Source organism: Heptranchias perlo, chromosome 4, assembly GCF_035084215.1.
Source record: "Heptranchias perlo isolate sHepPer1 chromosome 4, sHepPer1.hap1, whole genome shotgun sequence".
Lineage (NCBI taxonomy): Eukaryota > Metazoa > Chordata > Chondrichthyes > Hexanchiformes > Hexanchidae > Heptranchias > Heptranchias perlo.
Window position 1 is genome coordinate 8,673,113 of NC_090328.1, and position 23,962 is coordinate 8,697,074.

General features: G+C 42.3%; 1 protein-coding gene across 4 annotated transcripts in view; it reads left to right on the forward strand.

The window, feature by feature from the left end:
- Nucleotides 1-23,962, forward strand: part of rgs12b (regulator of G protein signaling 12b) — a 248,487-nt gene that overhangs the window by 118,691 nt on the left and 105,834 nt on the right. For all 4 annotated transcript variants that reach the window (XM_067982441.1, XM_067982440.1, XM_067982442.1 and 1 more), the window contains exon 4: nt 11,275-11,296. In XM_067982441.1, the coding sequence (XP_067838542.1) occupies nt 11,275-11,296 (22 nt within the window). The remainder of the gene's footprint in view (nt 1-11,274; nt 11,297-23,962) is intronic.

Consider the following 23,962-nt stretch of genomic DNA (forward strand, 5'->3'; position numbering starts at 1 on the left):
CCAATTTACCCGCGATCGCGTGGGGAACGGACGGATTTTACTGTTACCCACACACCCAATTGCCCCCACCCCTGCTGCCATCCTGCTTCCCCACTAATATCGAAGCCATGGACCTAGGTCACAGATCAGCAGAACAGGCTCGAGTGGCTAAATGGCCTACTCATGTTCCTATGTTCCTAAGCCGGTAATGCTGCAATTTTGAAAGATAACTGTTTTGTTCCATTTATAGAGTGCCTTCAGTGAAGTTCTGTGTAAATGTTGTAGATTTGTGCTTGTTCAGAAATTTCTTGAGAGAGCTAGTCTTCACCACAAACAAATATTTCAACATAAGAAATAGGAGCAGGAGTAGGCCATACGGCCCCTCGAGCCTGCTTTGCCATTCAATCAGATCATGGCTGATCTTCGGCCTCAACTCCACTTTCCTGTCCAATCCCCGTATCCCTTGATTTCCCCTAGAGTCCAGAAATCTGTCTATCTCAGCCTTGAACATACTTAACGACTCAGCATCGACAGTCCTCTAAAGTAGAGAATTCCAAAGATTCACAACCCTCTAAGTGAAGAAATTCTTCCTTGTCTCAATCTTAAATGACCAACCCCTTATCCTGCGACTTTGTTCCCTAGTTCTAGATTCTCCAGCCATGGGAAGGAACCTCTCAGCATCTACCCTGTCAAGCCCCCTCATGATCTTCTATGTTTCAATCAGATCACCTCTCATTCTTCTAAACTCCAGAGAGTATAGGACCATTCTACTCAATCTCTTCTCAAAGGACAACGCTCTCATCCCAGTTGTTAATCTAGTGAATTTTCGCTGCACTGCTCTAAGGCAAGTATATCCTGCCGAAGATAAAACTGACCAGACAATCTTTTTTTTTAAAGAGATGTTAGTTGAGGGATAAATATTAGCCAGGACACTGGGGAGAACTCCCCTGCTGTTCTTCGAAATAGTGCCATGGGATCTTTTACTTTTACCTGAGAGGGCCGCAGTTTTATGTCTCATCCGAAAGACGCACCACGGACAGTGCAGTACTACCTCGATACTGCACTTAAGTGTCAGCCTGGATTATGTGCTCATCTTGGAGAAGGGTTGAACCCACAGCGTTCTGACTCAGAGGCGCGAGTGCTATCACTAAGCCAAGGCTAACACCTTATTTTTTTTATTCGTTCATGGGATGTGGGCGTCGCTGGCGAGGCCAGCATTTATTGCCCATGCCTAATTGCCCTTGAGAAGGTGGTGGTGAGCAGCCTTCTTGAACCGCTGCAGTCCGTATGTTAGGAATTGATAAAAATGAAAGGAAAAGATGGTGTGCCCCAAAATTTGCAGACCATCCGACACTCTGCCACCATAAATTGGATGGAATTGAAGTACTGCTGTGTGTCTAGTACGCTAGATATGAAGAGGTGTACCAACCTCCTGGCCGGCCCAAGTAGGGCCCACCTTGCTGTTTTGGACTTGGATTAGATTTTGCTCAATTTTTAAAAATTTCTTCGGCCCCTTCTTGAAGGAGAGCAGTGGACCACACCTCCTGAATCTTCTGGGCCGGTGCTGCTGGCAGACCCGCGAGGGTCTGACTACTGGCAATTTTTCCCATGGCCCAAAATGCGCCCATAGAGGCACAGGTGCCTTCCAGTAATACTTAAATTCGGGGATCCCTACCCCAAATACTCTGGCAAAGTCAAAGGCAGAGGTTCATCGTGGGCGGGGTGGGGGGGGGGGCACTTACATCGGAATCAAAGGTCCGTGGAAATCTGGGGCTCGTGAGCAATTTTACTGAGAAATAAATTGGTGACAGAAATTACAAACCTGTGAAAGCTCTTGTGTAATCCTCCTGTAGCCCATAGTAAATCACATTATTCATTTTTTACATTGTCTCAGATAATGTTCTTGTGTGGCAGTTGTAATTGCAAAAGTCATGTACTAGCTGTTCCTGTTTATTTCATAAGGTTTGATGAGAGATTTTTTTTTGAATCATGGATCTAGACTTTATCCGAGTTCCATGATTCAACATTCCTAAAGCTTCTTTTGGAGGCTGACACGGTCCCATAGATTTTCCTCACTATCTGCACTAAAGAAATTTTCAAAATGGCAGCCACTCCATATTGAAAAGATTTGAGGGACCACATTCTGTTTAGTTCCTTTGATTTAATCAAGTGCCTATGTTTTCTTGCTGGTATTTTGTCATTTTGCCACCTATGTACAGGATATATCTGAATGCACAGGCTGAGTGCACTGGATACAGCAAAGGCTATGGGCCTCGACAACATCCCGGCTGTAGTGCTGAAGGCTTGTGCTCCAGAACTAGCCGCGCCTCGAGCCAATCTGTTCCAGTACAGCTACAGCACTGGCATCTACTCGACAATGTGGAAAATTGCCCAGGTATGTCCTGTCCACAAAAAGCAGGACAAATCCAATCCAGCCAATTACCGCCCCATCAGCCTACTTTCAATCATCAGCAAAGTGATGGAAGGTGTCGTCGACAGTGCCATCAAGCGGCACTTACTCACCAATAACCTGCTCACCGATGCTCAGTTTGGGTTCCGCCAGGACCACTCGGCTCCAGACCTCATTACAGCCTTGGTCCAAACATGGACAAAAGAGCTGAATTCCAGAGATGAGGTGAGAGTGAATGCCCTTGACATCAAGGCATCATTTGACCGAGTGTGGCACCAAGGACCCTAGTAAAATTGAGGTCAATGAGTATCAGGAGGAAACCTCTCCAGTGGCTGGAGTCATACCTAGCACAAAGGAAGATGGTAGTGGTTGTTGGAGGCCAATCATCTCAGCCCCAGGACATTGCTGCAGGAGTTCCTCAGGGCAGTGTCCTAGGGCCAACCATCTTCAGCTGCTTCATCAATGACCTTCCCTCCATCATAAGATCAGAAATGGGGATGTTCGCTGATGATTGCACAGTGTTCAGTTCCATTCGCCACCCCTCAAATAATGAAGCAGTCCGTGCCCGCTTGCAGCAGGACCTGGACAACATCCAGGCTTGGGCTCATAAGTGGCAAGTAACATTCGCGCCAGACAAGTGCCAGGCAATGACCATCTCCAACAAGAGAGTGTCCAACCACCTCCCCTTGACATTCAACGGCATTACCATCGCTGAATCCCCCTCAATCAACATCCTGGGGGTCACCATTGACCAGAAACTTAACTGGAGCAGCCACATAAATACTGTGGCTACAAGAGCAGATCAAAGGCTGGGTATTCTGCGGCAAGTGACTCATCTCCTGACTCCCCAAAGCCTTTCCACCATCTACAAGGCACAAGTCAGGAATGTGATGGAATACTCACCACTTGCCTGGATGAGTGCAGCTCAACACCATCCAGGACAAAGCAGCCACTTGATTGGCACCCCATCCACCACCCTAAACGTTCACTCCCTTCACCACCGGCGCACTGTGGCTGCAGTGTGTACCAGCCACAAGGTGCACTGCAGCAACTCGCCAAGGCTTCTTCTACAGCACCTCCCAAACCCGCGACCTCTACCACCTATAAGGAAAAGGGCAGCAGGCACATGGGAACAACACCACCTGCACACCTGAAACTACTGTATTAAACTTACATAAGGTCAATTATAAAGTAATGAGGGTGGAATTGGCTAAAGTGGACGGGATAAACAGATTCTATGGTATGATGGTGGATAAACAGTGGCAAACATTTAAAAAGATATTTTATGACTCGCAACAAAAATATATCCCTGTTAGGAGGAAAGACTCCACAAAAAGGGTGAACCAACCATGGCTAACTAAGGAAGTAAAGGATGGCATCAGGTTAAAAGAAAAAGCATACAACATGGCAAAGATTACTGGTAAGCCCGAAGATTGGAAAAACTTTAAAAACCAGCAAAAGATGACTAAAATAATAATAAAGAGGGAGAAAATAAATTATGAGAGTAAACTAACAAGAAATATAAAAACTGACAGTAATAGCTTCTAGAAGTATATAAATAGGAAGAGGGTAGCTAAAGTAAACATTGGTCCCTTAGAGGATGAGACTGGGGAAATAATAATGGAAAACAAGGAAATGGTAGAGGAATTGAACAGATATTTTGTATCTGTCTTCACAATAGAAGACACTAATAATATACCAATAATAGTAGAAAATCAAGGGGCAAAGAGGAGGGAGGAACTAAAAACAATCACTATCACTGGAGAAAAAGTACTAGGTAAACTAATGGGTCTAAAGGCTGACAAGTCCCCTGGACCTGATGGCTTGCATCGGAGGGTCTTAAAGGAAGTGGCTACAGAGATAGTGGATGCATTGGTTGTAATCTTCCAGAATTCACTAGATTCTGGAAAGGTCCCAGCGGATTGGAAAACTGCCAACGTAACACCCCTATTCAAGAAGGGAGTGAGACAGAAAGCAGGTAACTATAGACCAGTTAGCCTAACATCTGTCATTGGGAAAATGCTAGAATCCATTATTAAGGAAGTAGTAGCAGGACATTTGGAGACTCATAATACAATCAAGGAGAGTCAACATGGTTTTATGAAAGGGAAATCGTGTCTGACAAATTTATTAGAGTTCTTTGAGGAAGTAACGGGCAGGGTGGATAAAGGGGAACCAATGGATGCAGTATATTTGGATTTCCAAAAGGCATTCGATAAGGTGTCACATAAAAGATTACTGCACAAGATAAGAGCTCATGGTGCTGGGGGTAATATACTGGCATGGATAGAGGATTGGCTAACGAACAGAAAACAAAGAGTCGGGATAAAAGGGTCATTTTCAAAATGGCAATCTGTAACTAGTGGGGTGCCGCAGGGCTCAGTGCTGGGTCCTCAACTATTTACAATATATGTTGATAACTTGGATGAAGGAACAGTGTGGCCAAATTTGCTGATGATACAAAGATAGGTGGAAAAGCAAGTTGTGAAGAGGACACAAAGTGTCTGCAAAGGAATATTGACAGGTTAAGTGAATGGGCAAAAATTTGGCAGATGGAATATACTGTGGGAAAATGTGAAGTCACCCACTTTGGGAGGAAAAATAAAAAAGCAAAATATTATTTGAATGGAGAAATACTACAAAATGCTGCGGTACAGAGGGATCTGGGTGTCCTCGTACATGAAACACAAAAAGTCAACATACAGGTGCAGCAAGTAATCCGAAAGGCAAACGGAATATTGGCCTTTATTTCTAGGGGGATGGAGTATAAAAGCAGGGAAGTCATGCTCCAACTGTACAGGGTGCTGGTGAGACCACACCTGGAGTACTGCGCACAGTTCTGGTGCTCTTATTTAAGGAAGGACATACTTGCATTGGAGGCAGTTCAGAGAAGGTTCACTAGGTTGATTCCGGGTGTGGAAGGGTTGTCTTATGAGGAAAGATTGAACAGGTTGGGTCTATACTCATTGGAGTTTAGAAGAATGAGAGGAGACCTTATTGAAACATACAAGATTCTGAGGGGATTCGATAGGGTAGATGCTGAGAGGATGTTACCCCTCATGGGGGAATCTAAAATTAGGGGGCATAATCTAAGAATAAGGAGTTGCCCGTTTAAGACGGAAATGAGGAGGAACTTCTTCTCCCAGAGGGTCGTGAATCTTTGGAATTCTTTACCCCAAAAAGCTGTGGAGGCTGAGTCATTGAATACATTCAAGGCTAAATTAGACAAATTTTTGATCAGCAAGGGAGTCAAAGGATATGGGGAAAAGGCAGGAAAGTGAAGTTGAGGTAAAAATCAAATCAGCCATGATCTCATTAAATGGCGGAGCAGGCTCGAGGGGCCGAATGGCCTACTCCTGCTCCTATCTCTTATGGTCTTATGGTTCCCCTCCAAGTCACACACCATCCCGACTTGGAAATATATCGCCGCTCCTTCATCGTCGCTGGGTCAAAGTCCTGGAACTCCCTAACAGTACAGTGGGAGAACCTTCACTACACGGACTGCAGCAGTTCAATAAGGAGGCTCACCATCACCTTCTCAAGGGCAATTAGGGATGGGCAATAAATGCTGGCCTCGGCAGTGACGCCCACATCCTATGAACAAATTAAAAAAAATATCAATTACAGTATTTAACCTGGTCACCTTTTCATTTTCTGATAGCTCACTGATGTGAAAAAGAGCTGTAAATGCACTTGTTTGTGTTAACTTGACCATTGGATAGCTGTGGAACATATATTTCAGGCTGTTCATGTATGCAATTTTAGTTCCCTTTGCTGATTAAACAAACCATTAATGCATGCTTTCTTCAAGGCTACCATTTAAAAGTCTATGTTTCTGTCACTTTCCATTTGCTGTGATTTCAGTAATGACCGTACAATAGTTTCCTTTTATTGCTTTATCGTGGTCAATGATTTGCCGAGGGAAAGAGTTGCGATTGTCCTCTTTATTTACTTCTATTAGAGGTAGCGGCTATTATTTGCCTATTTTTCAGGGTTTACGTTTATTAATATTGTACTTCAAGTTCTTAATCCCATTTTGCAACAAGGAAGTGGGGGAATCTGTGCCACAGATGGTAATGTTTAAAAATTGCACTAAATAAAGCGTGTGGTGCAGAAACAGGAAATTTTTAAATTACTAGTTACAAATGTTCCAGACAAAAAATGAAGTAGCCAGATTTGACATTCATTAGTCAGCCCATTAAATACTGTAAATAATGAGTGACCTAGGTTAATGCATACTCTTTTGAAGCGGGATTGCTGCCTTTATGAAAAACATGTCGACTTATCGCATTAATTTAAATTTTACCCTGTAATGTGCTTTTATAGGCAGTTTCTGGATTGTCAGCGAGACCTTACCATGACAAAAAATTTACAACTCTTAAACTCTTGACACCAATTCTCAGGAGTCCCATTAAAAATTTTCTGGAGACTTCATGGTTGATAGATGGTACACAGACTTCTGTAAAATAAAATTGGGCAGTTCTGCATCAAAGGACTACATATGTGGAGAGTCCCTGCTAACTCTGTGTTAATAGCAAAGGGAAAATTTCTGAGACTCCCCCCTCCCCTACCCCCTGCAATCATGGAGCTGCACTTGATGGAAGCATTGATCAGAGAATCGGGTGTGGAGGTCAAAGCTCCCAATTTTCTGGTTTTAATCAAGTCATTAATTTTAACAGTGAAAGAATCAGGGCGGCTGACCTTTCAGCTCGATTCTTCAATTGCCACTTCCATCGAATGAGACCGTACTGGCAGATGAGTCTTGGAAAATTTAAGTAAGAGTCTATGTAATTCTATTCTGAGACTCAGATTAATAGAAGCATTGGCCTGCTGTGATGCTTGAGGACAATGGAATCTGCAAAATACTTGGTCATCTGAAAAAGCCTCCACACAGGGCGATTGGGGTCACTTGTACACAATTGCAGTGTGCTGAAGTTGGATTGCTGCTGCTCAGAGGAGTTGCCCGCTTTTTTGGGAGCAGGATTTTATATTGCTGTGAGGATTTTGTGAGAGTTTATGATCAGATATTGTGGCACTGCAAGTTTGATGTGAGGTATATTGAATCTTGCCACATCAGATTGGTAAATGCTGTAGAAGGACTTTGAGACCTTAAATCTATTGTTATGGAATTGGAACTCCACAGGCTTTAAAATCTTTTTGTGAAGGCTTTTAATACACTTTACAAGGAAGGGAGAGGAAGAGGACACAGCAGCTTGATTATTGAAGACCATGATGAAATGATTTAACCTTTCCATAACATCTTCACCTAGATGATTGCTTTCTGAGACATTCCCTTCACCAGCCCCACATCCTCACTATTCATAAGCGTGAGCTAAGCCAGAGCTCTGTAGCCAAACTCCTGTCCCACAAACCCCCTCACCCTCTCCTCACCTAGGTCACTTTGGCTCTCTGTGCCCTAAGGAATTGATTTCATCATACCTGTCCTTGTTGTCAAAGCCCATCATGGCTTTGCCCTATCCTCTTTGAGAAATTGGCTATACGTCCCAGCGTGTACCCCCCCATTCCTCTAATTCTGAATTACCGCTTGTCTTCCACCTCCTTCACTTCACCTATTGGCTCTTGCCCATTGCAATTCCCTCCCAAATCTACTTCCCCTTGCTACCTCAATCCCTGCCTTCAACATCCCCCTTAAACCATACCTTTGGAAATTCCTTAATTTTGCATTCAGTATCTTCTTCTTCCACCCCCCTATCCTCCCCTGTAAAATGCTATGAAAAGTTCTCTTACATAAGAAGCACTATATAAATCTGTTGTTCTGTTATTAACCAATTACAAGATCATTTGCTGTTGAGAACACATAAGAACATAAAGACACTTACTGGTGATTAACATTTCACAACAGTGTAATACTTGCACAGTTAACCACAAATACCATACAGCCCCTTGAGCCTGCTCCGCCATTCAATCAGATCGTGGCTGATCTTCGACCTCAACTCCACTTTTCCGCCTGATCTCCATATCCCTTGATTCCCCTAGAGTTCGAAAATCTATCTGTCTCAGCCTTGAATATATTCAATTGGTTGCATGCAAAATTGGCAAGTTGTTAATTTGGCATCCTTACATAAGGTTTTGTATATAGATTATATAATCCATGTCTGTGCATGCTCATAGATCTTGCACTGTTCTATGAATGATTTTTTCGAAAGAATGTTCCATCAATTATCTCTGCAAGAAAATCTTCACATTGTAACTTTAAAAGTTGATTTCTGGTCTGTCTGCACAAGACACATTTTCAGTTGCTCCAAAATTGAAAACTAGTATTTGTGGTTAACTGTGCAAGTATTACACTGTTGTGAAATGCTAATCACCAGTAAGTGTCCTAGTGAAATTATGTGGTATGTACAGTAAGTATTTCACTTCTGATTTAGTGTAAATAATTATACTACACTGTTGATCATACTTTAAAATGCATATTCATCTCGATACTATTAATTAAAAAAAGTAAATTAACTTGCACATGACAGGGAAACTTATTCTATTTTTAGAGGAATTCCAAATTCAACTCAATCAAAACATTTGTTGTGCAAACTTGCAATTCTGATTTGTTCAGTAGGATAAGGGTTAATCCACCTTTTTATGTAAGATGTTTCAGTGCATTCTGTACCACACCTTTACTAAAAGGAAAACTTGTGAAAACAGTCTGAATTATGTACGACAAGTTGATACCCGATTATCCTGTTCTTCTGAATTATATTAGTACATTGTCTATATTTTCTATAAGCAATGTGAGAAAAAAATCATTTCAGTTGTAGAACTAGCTCTGTACCATGATTTGAAAATTGATTTAAACATAGTTCCAAACTAAACTTTAAAACATATTGGGGTAAATTTTAATGTCAAACCGGGCAGGGAGCGGGGTGGGGGGTCATTTCCGGGTGTGAAACCCGGAAAGGTAAATGAGCGATTGTGACCTTAATGAGGCCAGTGAATTGCACTTCCGGGTTTTGTGCCCAGCAACCAATTTGATTGACAGGCAGGAAGGCCTGCTGTAGCAGGCCACAGCCGGGCATTGGAGGTTGGGAGGGAGGGTTCATGGGCTGGGGAGGAAATTGGGGGGCTGAGGAATGGATCGGTGGTGGGGGGGGAAAGATTGGGGGGGGGGCCAAGGAACGGATCAAGGGGACAGAAGTAGGTGTGTTGGAGCTGGGATGCGGTCCCGCTCTGAAAACGGAGTAATTTAACTCCCCACTTGCCCCCAACCTAACCGTTCTTGGGATTAAAATTCACCCCATTAACTTTAAACATGTGAGGTATTATCTTTTTATTAAAAGTATGAGTAAGGGTGAAAACCTGATGCTGTCAGCTGGACTCATCCTAGTTTGGGTGAATTGTCTAATACTTCTCATATGTAATTAAGGTTTGTTATACCTTAGAACAGTCTCAAAGTTTGTGGGAGCTTGCTGTGTGCAAATTGGCTGCCACGTTTTCCACATTACAACAATGATTACATTTCAAAAAAGTACTTCATTGGCTTTGGGACATCCTGAGATCATGAAAAGCACTATATTAATGCAAGTCTTTCTTTCTTCTCATTTTAAATGTGTCCATACCTATCCATAATGTTTGTACATAACCCTTAAGTTAGGGGAATGCAATGGAAGGGAGGGAGTGGGAGGCAAACTGAGTGATTGGGGGAAGGGAGTGGTTGGGAGCCACATTTCCCTTGCAATCCCCACCCCAAAGGCAGTCTTCTGTCACACCACACCATTCCACCCATCATCTCTCACCCAAAAGAAAAGAAGAGAGAACCTGGAGGACAGAGAGAGAAGCAAAAAGAATTGGGGATAGAGACGCAGAAGAGAGATAGAGAGGAACAGCAACATGAAGACAGCAGAGACAAGTGAGAGAAACCATTTTCCCCGACTTATCTTATACAATGCCATGGGAGATCAGTCTGCAATAATAAAAAGTTCTGGGCAAACAATAAAGCGTTGTCTATTCAAATGCTGTAAGAAGGAGGAACAGATGCATTTGTTCCTTTTTAGTATTTTTGTTCAGCAAACTTTAGCTACCTATTTAATGGTGGCAGAATCTATATGCGTTTCTGATGCTAATCAGTTTCATCTACTGAATACTTCAGCATGTTTTACAAATTGCATTAATCTCATCTGAACTTTTATATTGGAAATTGGTTTGCATTTAAACTAAAGCAAGAGCCTAGGGAGTGAATTTCCTTGGAGCTTATACTGCTCCGCTGCCGTAACTTCGGTGGAAGTTCAGTGGAAACCCCTTTTATATGCCAAGTTATAGCGGTGGTGGGAGAAGCTCTGAGGAGATTCACTCCCATGGTGTCACCGAGTTTGAGTGTTTCAGCTGACACATAAGATAGCTGCAGTCAAGTGCTCTGTGTTTCATTTCATTCCGCTCATATGAAATGGAATTTTTTTCCCTTGTCAGGATATGTTTTTCTTTATAATGTTCCTTCATGGAGCCACTTAGATGGAAAAAGGAATCTTTTTATCAGGTAGTTGCCCTACTGAGCAGGAGATTGTCTCCTACAGTAAGATTGGATGCAGAATTTCAAATGCTTGGAAATATTTTCCTTTATTCTGGCACTTGTTCAAGATCAGATGTTGTGGGATTACAGTAAGAAATGTAGCCTCTCCCTTACCCTTTTTTTTAATCTGTTAAAAAGTGCCATTGGGAGGAGTTAACTAGGGAGGTGGTAACAGCTGCTGGAAAAAATGCATCTTGACTCATTCCGACAGGGCCTGTCTTTCCTTTTCACTTCAGAGTGAACGTACTTGTTTTGGAAGCTGCTAAAATTTATCATTAACATTCAGTTTCTAAAGGAAACAGCAGAGAAAACGTTTTGTATCATTGTAATGAAGTGTGCTCACTCATGCCTCTCTCCTTTCTTACAGACAGCAGCTGTCTCCGATGGAGGTTAGTGCACATTTTCAGATAAGTAAAGACAAGATGTGGTAGGGTGTATACTTCATATTTTTATTTATTTTGTGTTTCTGATTGGACATTAACTACTTTGTTAAATGAATTTTGGTGTCTGTGGGCTGAGATTTCATGGTAGGCAAGTTTTTCTTGGCAATGTCATATTTTTTGTGATTGCTAATGTACTGATTTCCTATAATCAATATAATTTATAGTTTCCCATCAAATCAAAAGCTTATATATGATCTTTCTCTTGCATTCTCTCTGGCTTAAAGACAACCTCACAGAAAACCTAGTCTATTTGTATTGTCTGTGGAAATAAGGACTAATTCTGTGATTCCACGCTCCCAGTAGGGAGTGGTGATCGCAGAGGACTGTGGCTGGGCAATTCAGTGCTGGTGTTGTAGCCCTGTAATTTACATACTGGGTGTAAGTTACATCCATGCTGTCATCAGCTTGTTGCATCTCCTAGGTTTTGAGGCAGCTTTGTGTGTGTGTGTGTGTTTGTATATATTATGTTGCTTTCTTAATGTCACAGTGTCATACTTTTGATAAATCATAGCTGAACATCAGAATGAGATGTTGGAACTTTGTTTCTCTTATTGGTTCAGTTGCAGATTGTTTTAAAAAAATGCACTGTTTCGGTGGATTTCTTACATTGTTTTCAGCCTGAAAAAACTACAAGCAATATGGCTTCTACTTTGACTGCCCAAACTCGAACTGTAATCTGCCTCCACGATGGTACATAAGAAATAGGATCAGGAGTAGGCCACACGGCCCCTCGAGCCTCCTCCGCCATTCAGTAAGATCATGGCTGATCTTCGACCTCAACTCCACTTCATAGAATCATAGAAAGGTTACAGCACGGAAGGAGGCCATTCGGCCCATCGAGTCTGCTTCGGCTCTATGCAAGAGCAATCCAGCTCGTGTCACTCCCCTGCCCTATCCCGTAGCCCTGCAAATTTTTTCCTTTCAAGTACTTATCCAGTTCCCTTTTGAAGGCCATGATTGAATCTGCCTCCACTACCCCCTCGGGCAGTGCATTCCAGATTATAACCACTCGCTGTGTAAAAAAGTTTTTCCTCATCTCACCTTTGGTTCTTTTGCCAATCACCTTAAATCTGTGTCCTCTGGTACTTGACCCTTCCGCCAATGGGAACAGTTTCTCCCTATCTACTCTGTCTAGACCCTTCATGATTTTGAATACCTCTATCAAATCTCCTCTCAACCTTCTCTGTTCCAGGGAGAACAACCCCAGCTTCTCCATTCTATCCACGTAACTAAAGTCCCTCATCCCTGGAATCATTCTAGTCAATCTCTTCTGCACCTTCTCTAAGGCCTTCACATCTTTCCTAAAGTGCAGTGCCCAGAACTGGACACAAAACTCCAGTTGTGGCCAAACCAGCGTCTTATAAAGGTTCATCATGACTTCCATACTTTTGTATTCTATGCCTCTATTTATAAAGCCCAGGATCCCATATGCTTTTTTAACCACTTTCTCAACGTGCTGTGCCACCTTCAACGATTTGTGCACATATATCCCCAGATCTCTCACTTTCCCGCCCTATCCTCATATCCCTTAATTTCCTTAGTGTCCAAAAATCTATCAATCTCAGTCTTGAGTGTGTTCAATGACTGAGCACCCACATCCCTCTGGGGTAGAGAATTCCAAAGATTCACAACCCTCTGAGTGAAGAAATTTTTCCTCATCTAAACTGAATGGAAGTGAGACTATCTGACACAGATAACACTACAAACCCTAAAGGGTAGGATGGTTTAACAGTGGGAACCGCAACCTGATGAGATGCTCAGGTGTAGCCAGCTATGCTCCAGTATTATCTCTACATGCATGTGGAAGGGTCCTTAAGATAATACTGGCTCTTGGCAACCTGTGTGTTAGTTCTCTGAACTTGGGTAAAAGAGCGAACGCTCCATTTCAGGTTTTTCAAAACTCTATGTTCATTTCTCAGTAGTTTTATTAACCGAGGCATAGAATATAAGAGCAGGTTGGTTATGCTAGAACTGTAAAAAACATTGGTTAGGCCACAGCTTGAGTACTGCGTACAAATCATAGAATCATAGAAAATTTACGGCACAGAAGGAGGCCATTTGGCCCACCGTATCCGCGCCGGCTGAGAAACGAGCCACCCAGCCTAACCCCGCTTTCCCGCATTTGGTCTGTAGCCCTGCAGGTCACGGCTCTTCAGGTGCACATCCAGGTATTTTTTAAATGAGTTGAATGTTTCTGCCTCTACCTCTCTCAGGCAATGAGTTTCAGACCCCCACCACCCTCTGGGTTAAAAAAAAGTCCTAATTTCTGCTCTAATCCTTCTACCAATTACTTTAAATCTATGCCCCCTGGTTATTGACCCCTCTGCTAAGGGAAATAGGTCCTTCTTATCCACTCTATCTAGGCCCCCCATAATTTTGTACACCTCAATTAAATCACCCCTCAGCCTCCTCTGTTCCAAGGAAAACAACCCCAGCTTATCCAATCTTTCCTCATAGCTAAAATTCTCCAGTTCTGGCAACATCCTCGTAAATCTCCTCTGTACCCTCTCTCGTGCAATTACATCACATCCTTCCTGTAATGTGGTGACCAGAACTGTACGCAGTACTCAAGCTGTGGCCTAAGTAGTGTTTTATACAGTTCCAGCATAACATCCCTGCTTTTATATTCTGTGCCTCGGCTAATTAAGGAAAGCATTCCATATGCCGCCTTAACCACCTTATCTACCTGTCCTGCTACCTTCAGGGATCTTTGGACATGCACTCCAAGGTCCCTCACTTTCTCTACACCTCGATATCCTCCCATTTATTGTGTATTCCCTTGCCTTGTTTGCTCTCCCCAAATGCATTACCTCACACTTCTCCGGATTGAACTCCATTTGCCACATTTCTGCCCATCTGACAAGTCCATTGATATCTTCCTGCAGTCTACAGCTTTCCTCCTCACTATCAACCACATGGCCTATCTTTGTGTCATCTGCAAATTTCTTAATCATGCCTCCTACGTTTAAGTCCAAATTGTTAATGTATACCACAAAAAGCAAAGGACCTAGTACCGAGCCCTGCGGCACCCCACTGGAAACAGCCTTCCAGCCTTAAAAACACCCGTCAACCATTACCCTTTGCTTCCTGCCACTGAGCCAATTTTGGACCCAATTTGCCACGTTCCCTTGGATCCCATGGGCCTTTACTTTTTTGACCAATCTACCATGTGGGACTTTGTTAAAAGCCTTGCTAAAATCCATGTAGACTACATCAATTACGCTACCCTCATCGATCCTCCTTGTCACCTCCTCGAAAAATTCATTCGAGTTAGTCAGACACGACCTCCCCTTAACAAATCTGTGCTGACTGTCCGTGCCTTTCTAAGTGACAGTTGATCCTGTCCCTCAGAATTGTTTCCAATAATTTGCCCACCACTGAGGTTAGGCTGACTGGCCTTTAATTACTCAGTCTATCCCTCGCTCCCCTTTTAAACAACGGTACAACGTCAGCAGTCCTCCAATCCTACTGCACTACACCTGTATCCAGTGAAGTTTGGAAAATGATTGTTAAAGCCTCCACTATTTCCTCCCTGGCTTCTTTTAACAGCATGGGATACATTTAATCTGGCCCCTGATGATTTATCCAGTTCTGGTCACCACATTTCAGGAAAGATGTGATTGTACTAGAGAGGTTACAGAGGAGATTTACAAGAATGTTGCCAGGGCTGGAGAATTTTAGCTATGAGAAAAGATTGACATGATAGCATGGGGTTGTTTTCTTTGGAACAAAGGAGGTTGAGGGGAGATTTAATTGAGATATATAAAATTATCATGAGAGTTGATAGTGTGGATAGGGAGGACCTATTTCCCTTAGCAGAGGGGTCAGTGAGCAGGAGGCACAGATTTAAAGTAATTGGTAGAAGGATTAGAGGGGAGCTGAGGAGAATTTTTTTCACCCAGAGGGTGGTGGGGTCTGGAACTCACCGCCTGAAAGGGTGGTAAAGGCAGAAACCCTCAACTCATTTGAAAATTACTTAGATGAGCACTTGAAGTGCCGTAACCTACAGGGCTACGGACCAAGTGCTGGAAAGTGGGATTAAGCTGGATAGCTCTTTTTCAGCTGGCACCGTCACGATGGGCTGAATGGCCTCCTTCTGTGCCGTAACTGTCTATGATTCTATGAAGGCTATTAGCATGATGAATTTCTGTTTGTGTAAGGCACTTGGCTGACAAAGAAAAATTGAGACCACCTCCCTTAAAAAATGTTATGATCCCGAGAGTTATGTGATTTTGTTCTACTCCCATGTTGCCTTTAAAACTCCACCTACTGACCAGCTTTCAATTTTGTTTGGTGTTCTCCCAGCAGAAAACTTTCTTCTAAAGAAATGTAACTTGGTAAACTTCTTAGTTGAAGAAGTTTTGCTGTGATTATCTTCACAAATACTTTTTGGAACATTTTATTGCTTTTGTAATGCGGTCCATATCTGCTTTCGTCCCCTTTGAGAAGTAATGCTTTTCTTTGATGGGTAATATTTTGCAGACTGCAAAACTACTTTAAAGATATCATGCTGATTTTCTTGAGCCTTTTCTATTTCCCAGAGCTTCCAGGGCACATGTAGTTGTGGTACATTGGCCCATCCTGCATTTCAATCTTTTGGCATCCAACAGGATAACTTCAGACTGGTGATCCATACGATGTCAAGGAGGTTTTCAACATGCAGTGGTCTCTGCATACTGCCCCAAACTACTACACTGGTATTGATGTCTTCTCAACTGTATCCATCAGAGAAAGTCCAAGCTCCAGGACTCTTAATCAGTGAATTAATATTTTGTGGATCCTAAAGGATCACCAATTACTGAGTTCAAATGTCAAATTACCAGGAACTTTTTTGGATGTGGTTGGAATGGCATCCCAGGATCAGTAGATTTTAGGAGAAGTCTGAAAAAGAGAGCAACAGAAATAGATTTAAAAAAATTTTGGGTGAGAAATATTAATCATAGAATCTTACAGCACAGGCGGAGACCATTTGACCCATTGTGCCTGTGCTGGCTCTCTGAAAGAGCTATCGTTAGTCCCACTCCCTTGCTCTTTCCCCATAGCCCTGTAAATTTTTCCTTTTCAAGTATAAATCCAATTCCCTTTTAAAAGTTACTATTGAATCTGCTTCCACCAGCCTTTCAGGCAGTGCATTCCAGATCATAACAACTCGCTGCGTAAAAACATTTCTCCTGATCCCACTAGTGGAAACTCTTTATTTACTCTGTCAAAACCCCTCATAATTTTGGACACCTCTATTAAATCTCCCTTTAAACTTCTCTGCTCTAAGGAGAACAATCCCAGCTTGTCTAGGCTCTCCACACTGCTCCAGTGTGAAATATATCCATTTCCCTTTAAGACTGCTATTCTGGGCTGTTTTCTCCTGTGCATTTCCCTGGGTATTGGCTGCTGGGCGGGAAAACCAGCAGCAGGGCCTGCTCAATCTAATCTCCCTTAAGTTTGAGGAAAGAGACATGTATTCGATCAGTATAAGCTAGACTTTAAAACCAAATCCTAGAGGTTAAAGGACATGGTTATAACCAATTGTTATACAGTCCCTTGTGAGTATTTACAAGCCTGGGGATTTAGCTTACATGACTTTCTATATTGGTTTCTTTCTTTTTGTCATGGTAGGCACGGGGCTAAAAACTAGGTTTACTCAGGTGATACAGTCACCCTAGACTATGGATGTTGTCTGGCCAGGTGTCTAAGGGAGGAGCTAACCTGTTTTATTCAATGACCAGCATCTTGTGGGTTTTATTTGTAATACGTGTTTGATTGCCAACTCTTTTCAGGCCCATATTTAAATTTCTTTCACTCCAGTCATTTTCTGAAAACTATTTTCCAGCCTGTCTTGTTCAAATTGAGTAGCCCACCTGAAGCCATCAGAGTGAGATATAGGCAGGGTAGATCGGGCACTCAGCAACAAATTACCACGTACAGGTTAATATTCTAAGACCTTGGCCCCAATATTTACGGGGAGGCAGGGAGGCCAAAAGCGGCAGGGCCTTGGTCGCGGAGGTCCTGCTGAATTTAACGGCAGGACCACATTATAATTTTTTTCATCTGTTTCCCGCCCGGCAGGCGGCCAAACTGATAGGCTGGCCGACATCTAGAGAGAGGCCGCGATTGACAGAAGGGAGGCCGAAGGCTTCCTTGAGGGGCCGGGGGGAGCACTTCTGGAGCCAGCAGCTCCCGCCTCCCTTTTACTACTGGTTTTCCCGAGCCTTGGGAAACCCATGTGAAAATTTAATTTAAATAAAACCCAGTTTAATTTAAATCAGGCTCCCAATTGCAGAGTTGGGAGCCTGATTTAAATATATTAATGAAATGCCTCTCCAAGATGGGACACTCACACGGCCACCTGCCGCTGTAAAAATGGCGGCAGGTGAATGCCTCTTCCCGCACGTTGTGGTGGGGGAATCAGTTAATATCGAGGCTCTTGTGTCCACTGCAGTTTACTGCAGCAGATGTGATTGTTATTTTTCTATCAAATCTGAGGAGGGTTAGTTTTTTAAAATATATTTGTTCTTGGGGTACAGGCAATGCTGGCGAGGCCACATTGATTTTCTCAGGCAACTAGGAATCAACAGTGGCGGTGGGCCTTCACCTGTGGCGATGGTGCTCCCACAATGGTGTTAGGTAGGGAATTCCATTATATTGACCCCATAGTGATGAAGTTGCTGCAATGCATACTGTAGATCATACACTCTACCACACAGTGCACCAGTGATGGAGGGGGTAGATATTGACTTCACTGGGAGGTGCACTGATCCATCCAGCTGCCCTGTCTTGGATGATGGTGAACTTCTTGAGTGTTGTTGCGGCGGCCTTCCTGGAGGCGGGTGATGACTATTCCATCACACTCCTGACTTGAGCCTTGTAGATGTTGAGGAGGCTTTGCGGGGTCAGGAGGCGAGCCACCTGTTTCAAAGTACCCATCCTCTGCCCCGCTCCTGTAGCCACAGTGATTATATGACTGGTCCAGTTTAGATTCTGGTCACTGGTGACCCCCAAGATATTGATGGTGGAGGACTCGGCGATTGCGGTGGTGTTGAAGATCAGGGGAGATTGCTGGGTGTTCTCTTGCTCGACATGGTCATTACCTGACGCATTTGTGACGCGATTGTTAACTGCCACTTGTCAACCCATAATTACTGTAAATCTACAGTTTCATTGCTTCTGTTCGCTTATCCATTTCCTGTTTTATATCTGTCAAGTTGTAGCCTAAGCCATGACCTAGTAAAGTGGTTACTCTACCGCCTTCCAAAGTTGAGGAAGATCACACTAGGGCATCTGACACAACCACTAGCCAAAATACAGTAGCAAGGGTTTTCTGTTTGATCCCACTACACATTAGCCAGATATTAGTGAGGTAAAGGCACATTCAAAGTCGTAGAGAGTGAGGGCTTGCCTACAGGAGTGGCCTGAGACAATGACCTAGAGTAAAAGTCCAAAAACCTAACACCCCTTTTTTCATTGGCCAGCTGGTATATCCGTTCACTGGAGCAACTGTTACTTGGTTTATGAAAGCCCATACTGTCTGTGAAATATAAGGATAATTTCCAATTTCTATAAAGCTTCCTTTTTGCAACAATAGAATTTTGTTGTGTAGTATATTATGTTATCACCTTAAGCCTAGGAATCCAAAGAGTCCATTGATATGTGGAGTTCATTGTTTAGATTTTCAAGCTGATTTAACTTGACCCAGTAATTTGAATTCACGGTGTCCTGCCTATCACACTCTGATGATTTCTGAGGGTATACTTGACTAACTGTTACTGGTGACAGCAAATCTGAGAAAAAAACCTCTTAATCCAGTAAAAATGCCTCTTAAAATAGATGATTGATAAACCATTCTCTTCCGCTAATAAAATTAAGCTGCTATTCCAGTAGTAAAAATTAATTTGCCTTGACGTAGTTTAGGTTGGCCTGTCACTGAGGCAAGTAGGCTGCTATGTTGGGTAGTTTTCTTAATGAAACTGTATTTTACAATAGGTTTGTAATGAAGAGATTATGTGTATTTAATTAGCACTAAGTTCATTCCAGCTTAATACTGGCTCTCAGTAGGAAGGAAGCATCTGGAAAAACGAGGGTCAGTTTAACTCTTCAGTCGCAACCCTTTTCAGCCACAAAATGCTTCTTTATAGAAATGCATCTATTTTCCATACATGCACTTTTATTAAGCTTGGCCTTTTATTAACCTAAGCCGTACATCTAAAGCAAGGATTTAAAATAAAACATTCGTGAATATCAATATTGACCGGCAAAATATACTATCATCCTTAGTACTTTTTTATTCTGCTGAACTGCATATAAATACCAGAGACATAGTTATCCAATGGCATAGTTTATAAAAGATTTTAAAAAAATCTTAATGCTAGTTAGTACAAGTTTAAAATTCTTAGTGAAGTTATACTGCAAAGTTTACATAGCTGTAACGTGGTTTCTGGACCAGAGATATAAGTAGAGCATTATAGCTACAGCAGTTTGGCATTTTATGGTGAGTGTGAGAACACCTGAAGGAGGCAGTATCACACTGCTTTGGCTTCACGTTGGTTACAGTATAATTACAAATAGTGTGTAACCAACTTTTTACACTTTAAAAATTGAAGTTTAAACAAAAAGTCCGCAGCTGCCTCAGTTTCTAATTTTAAAATAAAGAGCTGACTGTCCCGTCAATTCTTTTCTAACAATAGAGGTTTCACCAGAAGTCAGACACTTAAAAACTCATCTTTTAAAAGTTTTGACAAATACTTGTTGATAAATAATATCCAAATTCTATTTTCTTGGATCTGAGTTCTAGGAATGCTAGGAAGCTTTAAAAATGATCCCCAGTGCAATTTTCTTTCCTAAAATAATTTAGCTAGCATTTCCTAAACATAGAGTACTTCTCCATAGTTCTTTCTTCAGTGCTATGTCACAAGTGATTTTTTTTCCACTGGTTCATCAATAATTTACGTTTCTGTGGTAACAGCAGAGTATAACTGCTCTTTAATAATTTAGTTTGCACTCTTAAAGCTTTGTCTTTGACATGCTATCTGTTTCCTGTGCTTGTGGTCTTCTTGAAGAGAATTGTTTTGATCAAGTGGGGAGGCGAACTCAACTGGCCCCTTGTACGTCTTCAGCCATTCAGAGAATGAGCTGCATTTTCTTGATTTAAGGATTAGAAAATCTGCACAAAATGTCGTGGAGGCTGACAGTAGTTAGCTTCCAGTCGTTGCTGGGAAAGTGCAGTTGAGACTGGCATGGATTCTGGAGGTTGGTTTCCAGTGAACAGTTTAAAATATTTGGTCAGACGGCATTACAGTGGATCCTACCAGGTACAGTCAGGTAAGCAGGGGCAGAGTATGCCTTGTATCTGCCCTGTATATTCTGTTCTGTGATATTTGCTGTGCTGTCTGAGAAATGTAAAAGATTATCCTAATATAGCTATTGCTATATTATACTTTTAGGCAATTTTTAGGATGGAAACCTAAAAAGTATAAGCCTCCAAATTAGTGTTTGTAATATTAATGAATGAATGCTTAATGCATTTGTATGATGTCCCTCTGTTCACTGTAGCCTACAAATTGCATTGACATATTTTGATATTTAATCGAGATGTGATACTGGTAGAAAGCGCTTAACAGTGGCACAATCAAATTGGTTAAAAGTTAGTACAACAACCAACTTCCCAAATGGCTCAATTGGTAAATGCACTGCCCAATGTGAATCTAAGACGTGCAACACCAAGGATGTCTGAAGTCAGGTAGCTTGCTGACATTCACAGTCAAGGCTCACACATGAAGAATGCCATTTGTGCGAGGTATCAGAAGGTGACTGCTAGCCGTGGATTTAGCGAGAGAGCCACTGTTTTCAGCAAAGGATGGGGAGCAGTAAATATCTAATGTGACTTTTACACTTGTTTGACTAATACAGTGGATTTAGCGAGAGAGCCACTGTTTTCAGCAAAAGAGGGGGAACAGTAAATATCAAGTGTGACTTTTACACTTATGCAACTAATACAGTGGATTTTGTTTGTAGTTAGCAATGTCTGGGCAAATGTGAACAAAGATGAATTGAACTTAAAATACCCAAGTTATTGCCAGAGAATGATGTATTTCTTTTAAGATGTGATAGGAAGATAAATGCTGAATTAGTACATTTAGAGAGAGGAAGAGAAAAGTCCATACATTTCTCCATTCACCCACCATGGAGGGTATGATGAAGTGACTGTTAAGCTATATGGAAACCAGAAAGATTTCTCTTAGTTACTTGAAAATAATTTTAGCTATTTGATGCATTTAGCTATTTGATATCCCTTCAGGATAGTAGTTTTTTAAAATTTGAGAACACATAAACAATATGGCAGTCATCAATACAGGGTATGTTATTTCCTGTTTGATAGCAAATGCACCTCTTTTTCTTTTTTCCCCCTTTATTCAAGTGCTGGTCACAAATCAGTTCAATGCAGAAAGCTCCAAGGATCAAGAGAATAGAGCAACAGTAACAAACTCAAAGCAAGAATAGAGTTCAGGTAGTAATTTACTAATATGAATACAAATCAGTGAGAAAAAAGTACTTTCTAGAAGGTGAAAATGAGATTTAAAAAGAGAACATATTGGCCCCGATATTAGTGGGGGGGCGATTGGGCACGTGGCTAATCCGCATGAACCAAACTTACCGTTTTCGACGCGATCACACATTGATTGATAATGGTTAACGTCCTCTCCGGGTTTCGTGCCTGGCAGTTAGCCTGATTGACAGGCTGGCTGCCGTCAGGAGCTGCAACGCGACGTGGGGGCGGGTGGGGGGGGGTGCGAGAAAGAGAGAGAGCCCGATGTCATCCAGCCATGGAACAGAAGACTGGAGGGGGGGGGGTACGGAAGACCGGGAAGGGGGGTGGAGAAGGGGGGAAGATTGGGGAGACATCAGGAGGGTGAAGAAGGGGGACATTGGGAGGGTGAAGAGGGGGACATCAGAGCGGGAGACATCGGAGCAGGTTTCAAAGGTAGGTGCATTTAGTGTTTTCATTTCCTTGCATGGTTATTTAGTTTCTTTTTCCCTGATCTGGCCCTTCACGCCTTGAGGCGTGAATCAGAAGCGGTGGGCAAGCTGCCCAGGTAAGTTTTAAAAAAATCTTTCTAACTACTTGATCTGTCATAGGTAAAGTGCCTTAAGTACCTCAATGAGGTACATTTGGCTCTTTAACTGTCATCCCGCCAGCTTTAATTGCCGGCGGGACTTCCGTTTTCGGGTCGTCCGCGCATACACAGATGGGTCTCTGGGAAACTCGGAAGTCGGTGGGTTGAAGCCAGCTTCTGAACCCGAACGGGATTTCCACGATTTTTGGAGCACCCAATGCACCCGCAATTGCCTCCTAGAATCACCCCCATTGTCTTTTTTGTGGAAAGAAGTTTCTTGTGGCCAGAAACAGATTAATTTTGCATATAGAATTTCTAGTTCAGAAGCATTTGCTTTCTTGTCAGAGATTTATCTTTGGGCCCTGAATATGTATACTTAAGATAACAATTGTTGACGTGACTAAGATAAATCTCAACCACGGAAGAAAATCTATCAAAAGAATGTCGCAGTTCAGGATTTTTTTGGCCATTTTTTCACAAAAAGGCTTGGATATGAGCTATGTTGAGATGTATTTTTTTTTAGCAAAAGCTTGCCTAAAAGGGGCTACCTTCTCAAGACAGCCCCATGCTGAGTTGTGGATCAGTAGGTAGACAAATGGTAATTATAATGTGAGATGAGAAAATATTTCTCTGAAATCCAGACAATGGACAATTCATCAGCCATGTCTGGTTTTGCCTTGGTGTTGGAAATCTGTGTTGATCTCTGTGAGGGCTTAAAGAGAAGCTTTTAAAAATTAGAACACAGACATCAAAGATGCAGGCAGCAGCAGGACATAAGAAGAGAACTTTTCCTCTGGGCAAGGAGAGTTTATGCCTTTTATGTTCAGTAAAGGGCCCACTTAAGTCGGCTAGTGTACTCGTGTTCTCTATTTGCGCATAGTACATGAAGAGAAGCTATAATGATTGTATCAAGTGTCTCTTGTTATACTCAGTGTTCTTCATGTTTTGCCTACTGTGGAATAAAGCTACTTACAAATTGAACCAAACGTTGTCTTACTCAATGTTAACTTGGTCCAACTTTGGAGAGATTGAAGGAATACACATGCGTAAGACATGGAGAGCATATCCAGAACACAAAGGAACTTCATTATTATACTCTCAGTTCCTGCTACTGTGCCAGTAGATATAGGGCAGCGGGAATCAACCGTGAGAAGCAGGCGACCAGATCTCATAAGGGAGCAGCTAACACCACTGAACCTGAGTAGATATCTACGGGAGACCCAAATTTGTAACAGTTGGTGGCGGCTACCTGGGATAATGTCACACTGGTGGTGAAAGCAATATAAAAGGTTTAAAATTTGAAAGTGAACAGAAAGAGCATAACTACATTTTTCAACCAGATCAAAAGAGGCAGAAACTGAAATGGCCGGTTTAGCAGCAGAAGAAAATGCAAGGGAGAGAGGGAATTCCAGCTAAGGGAGCAAGAGTTTTAATTGAGAGAATGGGAGCTTCAGCTAGAGAAAGAATGAGAGTAATGTAGACTGGAAAAAGAGCAGGAATCATGGAT